At 40.3% G+C, this 18097-nt stretch overlaps 1 protein-coding gene across 6 annotated transcripts in view; it reads left to right on the forward strand.

The window, feature by feature from the left end:
- NSD3 (nuclear receptor binding SET domain protein 3) overlaps positions 1–18097 on the forward strand; it is a 54646-nt gene that overhangs the window by 7916 nt on the left and 28633 nt on the right. For 5 of the 6 annotated variants that reach the window (XM_059730670.1, XM_059730671.1, XM_059730667.1 and 2 more), the window contains exons 2-8: positions 3784–4511; positions 8003–8074; positions 8545–8704; positions 9639–9793; positions 10749–11264; positions 12318–12444; positions 16029–16129. In XM_059730670.1, the coding sequence (XP_059586653.1) occupies positions 3828–4511; positions 8003–8074; positions 8545–8704; positions 9639–9793; positions 10749–11264; positions 12318–12444; positions 16029–16129 (1815 nt within the window). In that variant the 5' untranslated portion in view covers positions 3784–3827. The remainder of the gene's footprint in view (positions 1–3783; positions 4512–8002; positions 8075–8544; positions 8705–9638; positions 9794–10748; positions 11265–12317; positions 12445–16028; positions 16130–18097) is intronic. The other variant, XM_059730668.1, reaches the window with a different exon arrangement.

Here is an 18097-nt window from a genome sequence, read left to right on the forward strand (position 1 = left end):
TATTCTGATAGACTTGCAGAACAAAGGCCTTGAATCTCACCAGCTCCTTCATCAGTCCTGTAAGCTTAAGTTTGAGCTAGAGCATATGTTTTAGAAAGACAGGTTTTTCTTTAGCTAGCCCCATCCTGGGAAATACTTGGTCACAGGCCCTTTAAGCAAATGAAAAATTCCCAACATCCCACCTACTTTTTAGGGGGTAAATTGGTGATAGTTTATGCAAATTGGCTATGATAAAACAAAATTTCCAGTCTTAGTCACAAACTTGTAAGGGAGAAAACATAAAATACCCGACTCGGACACTGTGTGGTATTGGCAAGTGGTATTTTTAGATGTGCACACCACCATAGTTATCTGTAGTATAAATCTTGTTGTTACAACACATGGTTTGATGATTCTTTTTTATGACCCTGTTACATCTGCATCTCCATGCTCAGAAATCTTGAATGCTGGGGGGTGAGCTAGAATATAAATGGACATGCTAAGATAAAGTCTGGCATTGGATGCTGAAAGCCTTAATGGTGATGTTTTCAGAGCATTTGGGTAAAAGGAAATGGTTGACGATTTAATCTTTTAATGGGGAAGTAAAGAGCAAATCTATGGTTTCTTAATCACAAACTGCTTATGTAGCAGTAATGTCAGTCTGTTTGACTAGTCTTCTTGTAATAATGGATGTGCTGTGATGTCTGAAGGACTCTTTTAGTTTTGTTCTTCTAAAAGTATATGCTTTTTCTCCCAGAGGCTTCTAATATGGCCAGAAAAATTCCCCTTAGACTGAACATATTCAAATTGTTTTTAAAAATCCCCAAATCCTAGGTGTTTTAGCTGGAGAAGCCTTTATTCCTCTGCTTAAATTAAGAGGTGACTTTTGGTTTGTATATTAAAAATAATTAAATAAAAAAAAAAAAAGAAAAACAACTAGTTTGTAAAGTGATGCAAATGGTTCTGCTTCCTTTGCTAGCTCTTCCTGGTGCTGTTTATGATCTTGGTTTGTTTTTTTGACCTTGATGCGCAGTGCTGTTCAGTGTGTGTATTGTCTCCCAAGTGATCAAACTGCCATGGTACAGGTGGTTATTTTTTGTTTTTTGGGGGTTTTTTTTGTGGCCAGTGTGCCGAGTTTGACTGTCAGAAGAAAGGTGTGGTGTGTATCTGCTGTAGGATGTTCATTACTGAACCCAGCGAGTCTTTTTTGCATAGTGTTGTGCCATTTTGTCCTTTGAGCTTTGGCATGACATTGATAACTCAAAGCATAGATGATATCGCCATGTAGCAAAACTGAGCATAGGAGAGGTGGTTATGATCTGTGTTGAGTAGTATTTTCTTGGCCTGTAATTAATGAAGTTGCTTTTTCTTTCTTGAGCCTTCCTTATCTTCACATCTCTGTTAGTTCCTGTGGCAGAAAATATTTCTCAAGACAGGCTCAAAACCTCAGTAGTTGAAGGAGTATGTGAATAAAACTTGGGCAAGAAAATGGGCACGCCCTTATTATGGAACTGGCCCATGGGATTTTTAGTGTCATTGTAGATCATGATAGGAAGGGTATCCCAGCACACACGCAGAGTAAACAGCGTGGAACTGTATGCACTTTGCCACGGCTAAATTGACCTTATTGGCTGGCAAACATATATATTTAAAACCTGAGGCTTAAACTATTAAGTTATCCTTTCCAGCTAAGCAATCAGTTTGTTTAAATTTGCTTTTTTTTCATATAGAAAGGAAGGTTAATCTTTGAGCATATAGCACGTGTTTTTACTTTTACTCTCTATCTGTAGTGATTATTTAAAACTGTCAGGTCTCTGCAGATTCTTATCTGCTCCTAACGGTTGTCAAGAAAAAAAATTCCCCCTCCAGGACCTTGGGTACTATGGAGGTAAAGGGAGCGGGTCATCCCTGCCAGATGACACACCTGGACAGATTGACAGAGATGTTTTAAAGAAAGCAGAGGGTTAATTTTATTTTTATTTTGGCTTTATTTTTGCCCATGGGGGTTGGTTTTGCTGCAGGTCTGGCCTAATGTCGGGGGAGGCTGGTTCTGTCTACTTGGTGGGGAGCTCTTCTTTTGATGTGTGTGCATGAGAGTGAGGTTGGAGGCATTTGGGAATTGAATGTGGCCTGTTTTGGGTGTCATTAAAATAAGTAATTTTAAAAGCAAGGTAGAGGATAATTTGCCTTGCTCCAGCCATCTTTGAGCTGCCTCCAGTACCATTCACAAGCCTCTCTTAGTGCACATCTACACCATCCAGGGAGTGCTGGGCAGTGCTGTAGCAGAGCACAGCGCAGAATAATTCCAGGTTTTAAAGAGCTTTTTTCCCATGTGGCCTCTTGACCGTTTCTGAGAACGTCATTTTATTCCAACGCTGTGCTGGGCTCCTTGCTGCATGGCAGCTCTGTGATGGGTGAGAATTCAAATGCTGAATACTAAGCAGGAGGGAAGGTTGTGGAGATGCGAGGAGAGTAACCCTTGCCCACATAGGGTGTTCTGGAGCCTGTCATGGCAAACTCCTTGCACTCTTCCTGAAAAAGTGCTTTCTGGGGGTATCGTTTGTCCTAGAGCCGGAACTGGTTTTCCTGCCTGCTGGAAAAGAATGACCAGCACTGTTTTTGTTTTAATTTGCCACTCTTGGAGAAGGCAGGGTAGATTTGCACCTTATAGACAAATGTAAATCAGAGATGCATATGCTCTGCATCTCTGATGTAGTTGATCCGTAAGATGCAAATCCACCTTCTGCCTGAGTTCAGGATAACAAGGCTAACTACCTCTCTCAGTTTAAGAAGGCCAGCTTTCTTTTGGGGCATGTTGTGTGCTGCTGCATTTTCCAGGCTTTTCTGATGACATTAAAAGTTGAGAGTCTCGAGGAGAGGTTTTACCTTGTTGGGGCCTTTCTGTGGTCCTTACAATCTGTTGAGTTAATAATAGTTGTCTAGTGCCTAGATCCACTTCTGCAGATTGAGTAGTTGTTGCTGTCTCACCATTCTTAATGATTGGTTTATAGAATAATCCTCCTAAAACAATCTGGTGCAGCCTTCCTGATGTGACATTTGGAACCATTACTCTAACACATGGGTCCATAATTTAACCCAGTCTTAAAACTCTTGCTCGTGAGAATATCTGCTTTTTTTTTTTTTTTAAATAGTAAGAGTGGTGTTTCAAGACCTGAGAGGTGCACGTGACTCTTGGAAATATTTGTCTTTTCCCTCTGGCTGGAGAGGCATAGTTAAGTCAAAGAGCTGTCCCCAAGACTGTGTGGATGGCCTTTTGGAAAGTTCTTTTTAGATTCTCAGCAAATGCACAGTGAGGGGATCTTCCATTTCAAATCTGTAAGCGCATATTACAAATTATGTGATTTATATAATTTGGCTGTTGCATTACTTAAAGTGGCAGGACTTCCCTACACAGCAGCCCTTTGCTTCTGGATCCCTCTTCAGTTACTCAGGCTTTGTTGATCGCTCTGATTTCCAAGCACTGGATTTCACAGCTTAATTAAAATGTGAATGTAAGATGAGTCGAGCAAATCCCTAGGAGATGATTATTCGTATTAGAAAACTATCACGTAACTTGGCACAATTCATTCTTGAGCTTTTTTTTTAGGCAGGGAACCAAACTGTCAGAGAGGACAGACCTCTGAGCAGGTGAGGACTCGGGTATGTTGACGGTAGTCTGTGTGAAGGGAAATGGTGACTGGAAGAGAGTGGCTAGTGAAGCTGTATTTGTTAGAACTGTTTTCTTTTAACTACTTCAATCCTTGTCCTCCGCTTTACACTGATCACTTTTCCCCACCCTTTCAGGCCCTATGAGAAAAAGGGAAAGCTAAGGATGCTGGAGCAGAACAATGGATTTCTCTTTCTCTTTCATGCAAGGGATCATGGGAAACACAATTCAGCAACCACCTCAACTCATTGACTCGGCCAACATCCGCCAGGAGGATGCCTTTGATGCCAGCAGTGACATCGCTGAAGATGGTGGACAAACACCATATGAAACTGCCCTGCAGCAAGGCTTTCAGTACCCCCCACCGACAACAGAGGATCTTCCGCCGATCACTAATGGCTATCCACCAACAATCAACATGTACGAACCTCAAGCCAAATATCAGACATACAACCAGTATCCTAATGGTTCGGCCAATGGCTTTGGCACAGTTAGAAACTTTAGCCCGCCAGAGTATTACCAAATGGACAACTCTAATGCAAGGCCGCATGAAGTTCTGGAAAAACCTTCACCCCCACAACCGCCCCCGCCACCTCCTCCTTCTGTACCACAAACGGTGATTCCAAAGAAGACTGGCTCACCAGAAATTAAATTAAAAATAACCAAAACTATCCAGAATGGCAGGGAATTGTTTGAGTCCTCTCTGTGTGGGGACCTCTTAAATGAAGTCCAAGCGAGTGAGTATGCTAAGACGAAACATGAAGGGAGAAAGGAAAAAAGGAAAAAAAGTAGCAAGCACGACTCTTCCCGATCGGAAGAGCGCAAGTCGCACAAAATTCCAAAACTAGAACCAGAGGAACAAAACGTAAGTGGAATAAGAATTCCCACTTTTTGTATTCCTGTGATTATTAAAAAAGATTCGATGTAGACACTTTTGTTTTTCCTATTTAGTTGTGTATGTACCTAAAGCAGTGTGACGCTGCAGCAAACTGTCAACTCTTCAGCCTAGTGATAGAGCTGCTAGCAGTTTCTTATGGAGAATTGTCCAACACAGCTCTGATGGAAAGCTTGTGTGTCAGAAAGAAGAGTAATTATTATTAGATTGCAGTAGAGCTTAAAATTCAGTCTCTTCCAAACACAGGTAAAGAACCAGCTTGTGCCCCAAAAAGCATACAATATAAAGATTTTTTTTTTTTATATTGTCATCTTTCAAAATAATGCTCCTTTCCTAAGCTCTTATGGTATTTTGAGCACTGCAACTCTTAAGTATAATGGAAATATTCTTAATTCTCAAGAGCACCTAACGTGTAGGTTATGTTTTAGCTGTTTAAGTATGCTGTTTTCTTGATGACATTTCAACATGCTTAATACAGTTTAACAGGGCATTAGCCATTGAAAGCAGTTTTTAGGATGAATCGGATGAATTGTGTGAAACTGAAAAAGCCCAGTATAGAACTAGTTGTGCAACATACGTACAGGCTAGCAAAAATAGTTAGCTGTAGTTTGCTTTGGGTTTTTTTTATTATTATTTTTTTGGCGCGCACACTAGAAAAGCCAGTTGAGTCAGTTGGCCCATGTTTGAGAAGATCATTGTGCATGTATCCATCCATTTCTGCCAGGTGCAAGAAATGACAGGATTGCAGCATGCATTGTGTATGTACACATAAAGCCAGGAACTACTTGAGCGGTGGTATTCAAAGTTAACCCCTGGATTGCTAGGGATAAGTATACTTGTTTTCAGGACCTGCGGCCTTTTTTACCTTGTTCTTTTGAGCCTCTTCATAGACATCTGGACTCTTTACCACTCCTCAGTTTAATTCCTCCTGTTTGATGTTGTTTCCTAGTCTAAGAGGCATTGTCAGCAGGTTGAGCTGGGATGCTTTGGGAGTAGGGGCGATGCCCTTCTGTTTCAGAACAGAGCTCATTTTGTTTAGGTCACTCTGCCCACTTTGGGTTTTTTGCAAATCCTACGTACTGGCAACTGTTGAGAGAAGAGACCGTGCTGTAAAAGTCGGGCATCACAATGTCCATGTCCTTCACCTGTTAACATGAAGAGGTGGTGGCATAAGTTATGTTGATTTAGCCCCATAATACAGCAGTTCATGGGCTTAGCAGTTGGAAGGCCATAGACTGATGGCTAACTTGTCTTTTGTCTTAGAAGAAACGCAAACCTGCTGCAGGCCCAGTTTTTATTAAATGAAATGCAGTGTTTCTTCCTCTAGAGTCTTAAAGTCTTTATCGTTTCTTAGCTGCCAACATACGTTTTATTTCAAGGCTTACACTTATTTCTTTTGGGAATTTATTGTTGCCTGCAACTTCTTGAGGTCATTTGGGTGGTCTATCAATTAAGGTTTTGAACTTCTGCCAGACATAGTCCACACAGTTGGCACTAATGAATCTCACTGTGATTTTAATGAGTGGCTAATGCCGCTACAAACGTGAAATAGAGTGTCCAGCAAAATAGAGTTTACTTGGTGACTGGTTTTTATACATAATACTCTTGCTGCTGGAGTTGCGTTGTATGACAGCCAGTTTTAGTGCTCTCTGTCTGGCAAACCTTTAGCCAAAAAAGCAGAAGAAACTTGGGCAATAGCAATGCAGGATCCTTCCCCACCTCCCATGTGCATCCAGGGGATCTGTGCCTTTGGTACAGAACTTGTTCTAGTAGGAACTGGACACATTCTGACAACTGACTTCAAATTTGTCCCTGTTCCCACTTTAAACATCCTTCTAGAAGGCGCTCTTCAGTTAGGCCTACACGATGTTTCAGTCAGCGTTTTAATTTGCATAAAACACATTTTCAAAAGATAAATAGCTTCCATGTATGAGGGGATTTTTGCTGGTTTGTGTTGGGGTTTTTTTTTTTCTTTTCAGCATGGACAGTGAAAGTAGAATGATCTGTAGTGGTTGATCCCCCAGTTTTAGTGCAATAACCTGAACACTGCAGGGGCATGTTTGTGCTGAAGGTAACAAGTTGGAATTGCAGCCTTTCCAAAACCTTGCTGGACTTAAAGCTCTGGGCATTTGTTAAAAGCAGAAATTGAGCCTGACAATGAACAGCTGGTTAGAATTTTCTTCTACGAAGCAAACTGAAAAGTTTGTTTAAAATCTTTTGTGTAATTAGCCCAGTTGTTTTGTCGGAGAGTGAGCTTTTGGTAGCTCATTGTAGCAGAAACTAATGAAGGCATATATTGGTTGGTTTATTCACTTCTATTAGCAGGCTGTTGTGGCAAGGGAGAATGTTTTCTACTCTGTGAGTTTTAATTTGCATGGTCTTAAGTTACTTGTAATGAGTGATCATTATTGTGTGCTACTTGAATCCTAAATGTTAACATGTACTGAGAATGCGGGTTTATGTGCACTAGGCATGGTGGTTTTTAAATGAGCATTTTCTAGGTAGTCTAACACAAAGCATGCATTTATGATTATTGCAGCACGGGTGTGTTATTCCCTGAAAACAGATTCTCACTTTCAGTGGATGCTCTAATTTGCCTGGATCATTATTAGTTGGTGACTAAACATGTGTGTGTCACCCTTTCTCAGACCTCTCTCTTCCACCTATCTCTCCATTGACCAGCTCCTTTCCACCTTGTCAGACATGAGCCTCTGGTCCTTTTGATGTGTAAGGCTTTTCACGATTTTAGTTCCAGTCTGTATCTGCTACTCTTCTCAGTATCTCATGTGCTCTGTCAACTATGTTAGCTTCTGGTGAATGTTCATCTTGCTTTTCCACAGCTGCCTCGTGCTTTCCTCTCTGCCTTTTCTGAAGCATGGCATGTCTTCTTTCAATAACCTGTGAAGCCAGAGCTCTGACAACTTTCAGATTCATCCTCAAAACCTACTTTTATGTGACTTAAAATCTGTAGCGAATACCAAACTCATAATCTTGTGGTTGGGGCTTGGAAATCGGCTCAGAGCCCCTGGTAGTGCAGCATGTGCATGAAATCAGCCCACAGTGTATAGTAGCTACATGTCACTTCTGGTGTCCTTCATCTTCCCTTCCCTCTATTACCCCTCACTTGCTTATAACTTTTTCATTTAGATGGTAAGTTTGATGGGACAGTGACTGTCCTGTATGTTTGTACAGCACTTGGCACAGTGGGAAACCGATCTGATGGGTGCTGCCGAAAGTACTAAATAATAACCTGGAGAAATGGTGCTGGTTAGTCTTGAATGAGTTGCAAAGAGGTCATTGTGTTAATGTCTGCTGATTTTGTCATTGGTCTGCAAATTGATTTTTTTTTTTCTTACCTCCATTCTCTTTGGCATGTGCTTCTTTTTTACTGTGCCCTGATTCTGTTTACTTTTATTTTCCTTTTTTCTCTCTCTCTCTCTCTCTTTTAAAAAATTTCCTAGAGACCAAATGAGAGGCTTAGCACACTACCGGAGAGACCAAGAGAAGATGTGATAATCTTGGAGGAAACCCCGGTTAGTACTCTGCCTAGATTAACTCTTTCCAGATCCTTGGCATTCTAAAAATCATGTTGGCACATTAGAGTATGAACTTATCTCATAATTAGTTCACAGCTCTGGGAAACGTCTGGAATTATAGTGGCCAGCCAAACTCATTGCACTGTATAAGTTGGTTTATTTCATTATCCCTGAAACACTACTCTGATTGAGTAAATGCTTTCTGCAGGGGATGTCTGCTACTGAATATCTCAAGTGGTTGTTGGGTTTGGTGGGCTGTGCATCTGGATCTGAAGTGTCACTTTTGTCCTGGTTCCAAGAAAGGACTGTGTCTGCTCTTCCCTTAGCTCGCAGAGACGAGTAGTCCAGGATGGAAAATAAATTGGAAAAGAAACAACAAAATGCTGCTCCTGGATAACTGTGCATTTGGGACTGGCATTACACTGTTGTCTTGCATGGCTGATTTGCCTATTTACCTCCTTTTATAGGTCCAGCAGTTATTACCATCTCTTCCAACAAAGGTCACAAATGATATCAAGTTTCAGATTGGTGATCTGGTGTGGTCCAAGGTGGGGACTTATCCTTGGTGGCCTTGCATGGTTTCATGTGATCCACAGCTTGAGGTTCATACCAAAATTAATACAAGAGGTAAGGAAAGAAAACCACTGACCTTCCACGTAGGTGCCTTCATGTAAAAAGAGTAGCTAATGTAGGTATTTTGGGATTAGTTCGGAGAAGAGCAGGGTGTCCTCAAATGGGCTTTGGGGCAGCTGACATCTGGATATTCTGGAAAATAAATTTTGAATGGAATTACATTTTAAACCACTGCTGCGATTGTTCATTCCATTATCTGGCCTGACTTCCTCTGTTCCCATCTTGAAGATACAACTGTATGGAATTGCAAGTGTGTGTGGTTTAGCCTACATTAAATAGAAATGTTTGCACATAGATGCATGTAATTTAGGGGTTAGCCATGTATATACAGGCACATGGGCCTTTTTCTCTTTCCCAAGTTTTAAAGATAGATTTTTCCACTTCTATTCTTGTTGGGTTAATACCTTGTCAAGAGATTGCATAATGCGTCTGGTAGTGTTCAGTGTTATTAAGGGTCACCTTAAACTGGGGATGAAGGTAGAGCCGTCTGTAACTTTTTTTAAGGGCAGTGTTTGCTTTGTGTGCTGGCGTTAGTTTTTCATTTGTATACAATTAGATTGTTAATATTTTTTTTTTATTATTTACTGTAGCTTGCTATCAGAAAACTTTAAAAAAAAAATCCCACAGATGGCCAGAACCTCAGTGTAGCACGCTGCAAATTGATCTAGTAGCCCCTATTTTTTGTTTCCATTCTGTGATCTTGGTGGCTTGGCACTCAAACTTATGAAAGCCTATCATGTCAGTGAAGAGGCTGCCTAGATTTTACCATTTAAGTTTTTCAGAGCTGAGCAGAACTTCCAGGTGCAAGAACTGAGTGAGTTGAGGCGAGATGGAGGGAAAGGGCAGTGTCTAAACTTAATTGTCCAAGTAAATGCCCCACTTGATTTGGGGTGATAGAACTGATTACTAGAGTGTGTTTTAATTTCAGGTGCCCGTGAATACCATGTTCAGTTTTTTAGCAATCAGCCTGAGAGGGCATGGGTGCATGAGAAGCGAGTTCGAGAGTACAAGGGACACAAACAGTATGAGCAGTTATTGGCTGAGGCTGCTAAGCAAGCCAGCAACCACTCGGAGAAACAGAAGGTATGTTCAGCGCTCAGTGTATTACAGAGATATATAAACTGTTCATTAAAGTAAAACCCAAATTGGGCGAAGTATGCATATTTCAAAACCTGGTAGGCTGGTTTATGTTTAAATGGTGTGCAAAAGTAAAGGGCAGCATCTCTTCCACCTGGGAATATGTGATCTTTATTTATAGACAGCTAAATATTCTTATGTGGTCTTTTGTTGAGATAAATATTCATGCTTCTGTCTTTTATATTAAAAGGTTATGGGTATAGCCTTTTTAGAGGCCTAGTTCTAATCGTAAATAAAACAAATGTTTGATATGAATACAAGCAGCATTTTTAATGCATTCATTATTAATCCAACCATAAGGAAAAATACGTTTTTTTAAAGAAACAGTATGTACGTCTTCCTGGGTAGCTCATATCTTTGATTTGGTTGTTCCACTGGGAAAAGAAATATTAGCCACAATTATCATCCACTAGAGGTGGACTACTTGAGTAGATTTTAATTAAAAGTAGTAATGACTAGGGAAGGGAAAGGTCAGAAGCTGAGAGAGAGAAGATTTTATTTTTAAATGTGGATAAGTGGGCTGGCTGTCTTCTGACTCATATATCGACAGATTTGTGGGTTAACCTTTCCGCTCGGTTTTCAGTGAGGTGGTAAGTCATCAGAATCTTGCTACTTTGCTGGAGACGGTGATGTCCCCTAAGAATCCTGTTGGGCTGTTGGATCCTAGTCTGAATTTGTAGGATACGCGTGACCCCCAAATTATCTTGTAAACTGAACCAGTTTTCATCGGCCATCCGAGGCGTGTGGCTGTGTAAGGGGCTTCAAGATTGCCTGGTAGGGTACACATGTTGCACAGAAGGGTGTTTGTAAAGTTGCTTTCATTGAACATTGTCTTTTTAATGCATCTGGGAAGCTAAGTAGATCCATCTAACACGATTCTCTTTTTGTCTCTGTTTTCAAGATTCGCAAACCAAGGCCACAGAGAGAGCGTGCTCAGTGGGATATTGGTATTGCCCATGCTGAGAAAGCATTGAAAATGACCCGAGAAGAAAGGATAGAGCAGTACACCTTCATTTATGTAGATAAAGAGCCGGAGGAGGCTTTGCCCAAAGCCAAAAAGACTGCTGCCTCTAAATCAGAGGCTAAAAAGACTCGGCGCCCTAAGCCAACAGTGAACACTCAGCCAGAACAGACCAATGTGGTAACAACCTCACCCTCAATATCAAATACTGAGGTGCGAAGGCAAAGTCAAAGGAGGCAGTCGAGCGTGGAAGAAGAGGAGCCGCCTCCTGTGAAAATAGCATGGAAAACGGCTGCAGCTAGAAAATCCTTGCCAGCGTCAATAACCATGCACAAGGGAAGCTTGGATCTCCAGAAATGTAACATGTCTCCGGTTGTTAAAATCGAACAGGTTTTTGCTCTTCAGAATGCTGCTGGGGATGGAAAACTCATTGATCAGTTTGTGTACTCGACCAAGGTACGCCTTATTTGCGCATCAACCTTTCTCTCTGGGAATAACACAAACCTACAGTATTTATTGCGGGGCTTAAATGTCACCTTTCAAGGTGCATTGGCCCTGTGTAGGTTGCTTTCATTGGAGATCACATGAAAGCTGTCTAGCCTTATTTTCTTTGCCACAGCCCATATCTGTACTAATCTCTTAAAACTGCATTAACAAAATAGGCCAGTGTAACCAAGAGTTCCCAGCTAAAAAAATGAAACTGGTATTTCCCACTCTGGCTCTGCTGGCATAAATTCTTACAAAGCCATTGAACTTTTGCCAACAAGTTTTAAAGGGGTGGGTACCATAAACTACTTGCATACTTCTAGTTAGCCGTATAACATCACGTTTGAGGTGCTTAGATGCTTTGGGTTAGACGAGACTTTATTTGTGCAACAAGCACGATTACAAAAATGTGAATAGAGGGTTCAAAGTACAAATTAAATCTTGCATTAAAGATGTTCTTAAATGAGATTTTACCTCGGACTCCTTCAGGCTAACAGCAGCCTCTCACAGTCAGCCTGAGGAGCAGGATTGGTGCTACATTTCTTCCTTACTCTTCTGCCCTTTCTTCTGTGAGGTATTTATCTACACTTAAAACAATTTCAAGGACCCCTTGTGTGGGGATGCCCAGGCTGGGAATAAATTCAGTGAAGTCACTGCTCCCATTCGGTGGCAGTGGTGCCTCCAGTATTTCTTGCAAGAGAGAAGTGGATGCTATCTGAGATGGTGTAGGGTTCCACGAGGGAGAGCAGTTTGCTTATCAGCAGCATCACACACGCATCCCCAAGCTCCAAGTGTTGGATCTTCATAGTTTCATTGTAGGTAGGGTTGGAAGGGACCTGAGCAGATCATCAAGTTCGACCCCCGCCCCTGCCACGGCAGGAAAGAGTACTGGGGTCAAACGAGTACATCTTGACATTGTAGATTTTGTTGTGTTGTAGTAATTGGCCTGATCAGGTAGTCCCTGACTTGTATCTGTGTGTTTTTTCTTTTTTCTTTCCTCTTTTTCCCCCCACCCCCCTTAAGGGTATTGGTAACAAAACTGAAATAAGCATCAAGGGGCAAGACAAGCTTAATTCCACATCAAACCAGAGAAACGAGAAAGCAACTGCACAAAACGTATCCTCTCCTGAAACAACTTCTGGGTCAACAGGTAGGCCAAGGTTTGGACTCCTGGGCTGAACTTAAGCCCACCCAGCTTTTCAACAGGTTGCCCAAGAGTGAGTTTGCTTATGGAACCGAAAAGTATCACAGACGCATTTTTCTTTATATAATTGCAGTAACGGTTGGTGGCATGGTCAAGAGATGAGATGGTTGTTTTGGAGGGGTGGCCCTTAAAGCGCTGAGAATTTAAGCCATGGGTGCAGTGCCCTTAGCAGAGTCAGTTAGTATCTTGGGCTTGGCCACTTGGAGAAATCAAAATGCATCCCGGACGGATGCATTTACAGAGGCCAGATGGGGAGCAGTGGGTAGCAGTCTCTTACTACAGAGCTGGTAGAACGGATCTGCTGGTAAAGCATTATACTGGCTTTGGGCACCAACTTTCAAAAACAACTGCAACCCAAGGAGATGAAAACTGAATGGGCATAGTTCAGTTACTAGCCCAGCGTGAGTGCTGTTCTCAGCTTTGCTGTTTGTTCTTAAGTAACCAAGGCAGCAAATGTTTCAGTGCTACAATTAACCTAATCAGTAAAATGGGATAACACTTGCCTTCTCCAAGCAGTTTGAGAGCCTTGCAGTAAGACGCTGTGTAGCAAGTATTAAGCTGTCTGATAAAGAAGAATTTTTGGAGGCTGGCAATGGAAAACAGAAGGCCTAACTTAGTAATGCCCTAGGAAAAGAGAGTGAAAATTTAATTTGCATGAGCACCTTTTGATATTAGAGCAGAAAACCATTTTTTGTTTTGTGCACTTAGGAAAACGGCTAAAGGGTTTAGGTTGGCAGGGACAGACTAGGCCCAACCAGCAGAAAGTATCGTTTTGAGGGCAAGAAACCATAGTATGGAGAGAAACGAATATCCCTCTGGAAAAGACTGGAGGCTCTCGGGGAGAGAAACAACTAGAAAAGCGCTTCCATTTAAAATGATTCATGTTCCTTCTCTGGTAATGACTTTAATGTTTGAGCCAAACAGTCTTCATCCTGGACATGTAAAATGCATCTGATGTTGTGTGGGGATAATACGTTTATAGCATGGATGCAAGTTTTTGGAGTACAAGGCTCCAAAAGCTTACGTTTAAGGGTCCAACTTAAAGGCTTCAGAAACATATATTTAATTGAGTAAAAGGTAGATCTGGGGTTGAATGAGTATATGGTTATTTAAACTGATTGCTAGACGATCAGTTGCATTTAATCTGGAATCAAAAATTGAGGTCTTTGAAGTGGTTTACTTGTTAAGGTTTCTTCTAGACTTTTTTTAAAACCTTGTCAAGTTATACAACGTCATTCTTGCTTCAGTTATTTGATAGTAAAGGACTTGATCCTGAGATGATTAGGTGTTTCTGAAACACGAATACAACGAAATTAAACGCCGAACAAGAAACTTTACGCAATTCTGTCTATCTGTGAACACGTTCAGTAGTCCACCTAGTTCAGGCTCTGTGCAGGTGTAATTCTTAAGTAGGTTTATCTTAAATCTGATATTCAATGGACTCTGGCTTGTGACTTTTTCAATATGCGTTAAGCACCTGGGACTTTTGACTCCTGTGTAAGCAAGCTGAAGTTTCACCTGTTGTTGACAGCAGCGGGGGTTGTCTTACCAGGTGATTGCTGTTGTTCCTACAGTTTTTTTTTTTTTTGTTTTGTTTTCTCACACCATTGCTGCTGCTACTACTACAGTTGTGTAGCAGCAGACAAGGTGCTCTGCAGTGTTTCCCTCCCTTGGAAATCAGAGGCATCACCTTTTACAAATCACAGTGATTTTTTTTTGAGGCATAGAGAGGTGAGGATTCTGAGCTGCTCATGATTTTTTTTTCTTTTTAGGCTTTTGGGACCACAAAACATCACCCGTTAACTCCCCATTTGGCATGTGAGCTTTATTTCAGTATATGCTCCAAACAGTTGCTTTCAAAGTTGTTTCCAAAGCCCAGGCAATTTTTGGTTCCCTCTTATGCAACATAAGTGCAAAGTCCTTTTTTCAAATTTATAGTCACTGGAACCTCAGAATACCTTTTATAGTCAAGTATTTTCCAAAGTGACTCTGGGAGTCCTGACGCACAGTCGTCGGAGGTGAAGTAATGAATCTTTGAGGAGCGGGTGAGGTGCAGAAGTGATAGCGTGCATACCGCATCACTTGAGCATACCACTGGCAGCCAATACAAAGTGGCCTCGGTCCTCAAAAGCACTCTTCTCTGATTCAGAGCTTGTCCCAGCATAACTGCTTTTACTGTGTCGCACCTAGAAGGGAAGGAGGACTGGTGATTAGTTGAACTTGAGCTGTCAGAGTTTTCCAAAATGTAATGAATGTCTTCAGTGAGTTGTACAAGCAAGATGAAACTCCAGATGATAAGACTGCGTAGCTGTACATTTCATGCAACCGTGTTAAACCGACACATGTCAAGTTAATCAAAGCTCAGAACGTACAAGGAAAAGATGGAGTTCCTTGCTGCTGAGAATCCATTGAAGCACTTTCTTCTGGTATTTAGTTAGAGCCCACCTCCTTTTCTACACATGTCATCATAACCAGAGAAGCAAGACAGACCCCTGTGACCTCCAGTAATGAATCTGTCTCTTAATAAAATAAAGCAGTTTATGTATGCAAGTTACTCTTCTAAACGAAAGAAAAAATACAAAGTACCTTCAAGTCCTCTCCTCTCCCATTAACACCGCTTGGGGATGAAGAACAAAACTTCTGCATATGGTGGAATAGAAAGTTCAGGCTTTGGACTTGAGTGCTGTGTCAACGGTCTACCTCTTCTTGTGTGCTTTGTTTCAAGAGATGTGTTTTGTACAAGTACAGTGTGGATGCTCCTTGGTTAAAGCTCCTTCAAAGTACTTCATTGTAGCATGGAATATCATTTTGGGTTTGGCCAGGCTAAAGCATAGTAACCCTCAGCCTTAGATTACAGCTTGATTTCCACATCATAAATTTACATTTACTTAATCTGCAGTTTTGATGTGCGTATTAAGATAGCATCACGTCCATTAACCGTCATGTTTCTGTTCTTTTTTTTTTTTCCTCCCTCAGCATCCTGAAGTCCTTTAGTAAACATTTCAGGTTTCTAATTTGGTGCAGCTGCTGTAGCTTGTCTCTTGCTGAAACTTTTACTAAAATCTAGAGTTTTGATACAGAACTATCTTTTTTTGACAGTGAAAGCTAAATTCTGAATCTTTTGAAATTCTACAACGTTTTAGATGACATGATGTTTCTTTAAATTAAGGTTTTTCAGGATTACGGAGTTATTTTTCTTTAAATTATAGATACCTTCGTAAGAAAGCCAAAGGCAAAGAAGAATGACCCAAGCAGAGGCCGAGACATGCCATGCCTAAATCTGTGCGCTCTAGCCTTTCCCTTCCGCTTTTTTTATTGGTGTCTTTTTTTGAATCCATGTTCTCCACACAGAATTAACATGTTTTGTCTGCAACCAGGGCAACAACTGGCAGATAAACATTTTAAAAGATCAATTTAAAGTTATGTTTGCAAAGAAGAAAAGAGTCTTGAGTTGAGTTAATGGTGTTGGAGAGCTCTTGCTGTACTGAAATTGGGGGAATCACATAATAGAAACTCTTTTCCTCCCTTAGGTTCTGTAGAAAAGAAACAACAGAGAAGATCGATTAGAACGCGCTCAGAGTCTGAGAAATCCACCGAAGTTGTGCCAAAGAAGAAGATCAAAAAGGAGCAGGTTGGCTTCCTCCATGTAGAGAGTTAAAATATTTTGTATTCATAAATGTTGTGGCTTATATTGGTGCCTTTTTTTTATTTTTCTCCATTTCCCCATCGGGTTTCCTTTTGGACTATCCTTCATGAAATTCCCCTGTCAATACCATTGCTGTGACTCTGCTACTGGCATCTTCACAGTATCAGTCAGGCTTTGGATAATGGGAACTCAATGATGCAAGACCTCCTAATGAACCGTACATGTTTACTTTGAAATTTCTGTTGTGTTTCAGTCATTTCTATTTGATGGAATTGCCACCAGGTTCCTTCCTCTTCTTACTCTTGGTTTAGCTGCTGGTTTGTATTGAGATTTTGTTTTTCAAAGAGAATTAGACTGATTAATTTGACCATTGGAAAATGAACTCGCTATGATTGAATTTAGCTTACAAATGATTAATACAATTTTTATATTGGCAGACAAAAAACAGGTCTTCTGGGATTGATTTTTTTTTTTCTTCTTTGAGTAGAACTAACATGTATAGGGCACTTCTTTAATTTGGATGTCAGACAGACAAATGTTGTTGCTTTTTTTAAATAGAAAGTTCTGAGTGGAGACTGAGGCAAGTTGAGTAGGCAACGTAATTTAATTTTAAAAAGGAATATATTTTTTAACCAATTTGTCAAAATTGTTGGTTCTTTTCCTTGGGCACATTTGATTTCCCCCCTCCCCCAGTTTTAAACTGTAAAGTAATTTACCCTTGAAACCTAAGAATTTTGTATAATGGACATTTCTTTTATGTAGCTCTTTCCAAAGGGCACTTTTTTTTTTTTAAAGGGACAGCTGAGTTAAAGGTTTGGTTTTTCTTCTTTATTTTTAAACTTTATAATAGGATTCTGTCTTTTTTTATCTCTGTTTTAAATTAATGCTTTATTTTGTTTCATTTACCTTTTAGAGTTTGAAAACAGACCTAGTCACTTCTGTGTTCCATGGTTTGCTTCTAGTGCGCTACCATGATCTTCTGTGTTTGGGTTGCCAACAAAGGCAGAAGAACATATTTTTTAACTACAAAGTGTACGTTTCTCACTGAAACTTAAGCACAACTAAATGTTGAATGTGAGATACCTTACGTATAGTTCCTCGAAAATCTTAATGTGCGAGGAGTTTCAACTTCCCTATTTTTTAAACGAAACCTCCTGCGTTGACCTTAATTTTAAAAAGGTACAAGAACCAACAATATAAACTTCTTGGATCCCAATTAGCTATGCTTGCTTATAGTATGTAGCTAACTAAGACTATGAACATGGAGTTGCTTTTCTCAGGAAAAGTATATGACTAAAAACTTAAAATAATCAGAGATGCACTGTAATGCGCATAACCTTGAATGTATTAAGTTATATTTTAAGAATCTGAGTAACTTCTTAAAATGATGCAACAATATTTGTTATCCAGAGTCGAGTTTTTTTGCAGCTGAGTCAAATTCAGTCTGCAACCACTTGGTTTAAAATTATAACTGGAATGAGTATAATAAATGGGGGAAAAACAAAATGTTAATGCTACTGTTACAGTGAGTAGTAGAGAAATAAGTGATTGTTTAGATTTTATATTTGTATTACAAAATGTATCCAATACAAATCCTTCTATTGTATGTTTTTACCTATTGTACAACAAAATAAAATATTTTTTAAAAAAAATATAGAATAATCCTTAAATATTTACTAAATGTGTTTCTACATGAATATGTAACCACATTGTAAGAAATAACTTGCAATCCTTAACCTAAAAACCAGGATCTTAGGAGACAAGTTGCTTCATTTAATTTTGGTACAGTCACCAAATTTCCGTGTGTTACGTGTATGATGGCAGAACGATTTCTAATCTCATCCCTCCGATGTAGGACCAAGAACTTGAAACGCTTTTCCAAGACCATAAACTTGTCTACTTCAGTTCGTACTGATGTTGAATCTCCAGCTGTATAGAGCTCTACAATGTTCT

The sequence above is a fragment of the Alligator mississippiensis genome, chromosome 7 (assembly GCF_030867095.1).
Source record: "Alligator mississippiensis isolate rAllMis1 chromosome 7, rAllMis1, whole genome shotgun sequence".
Lineage (NCBI taxonomy): Eukaryota > Metazoa > Chordata > Crocodylia > Alligatoridae > Alligator > Alligator mississippiensis.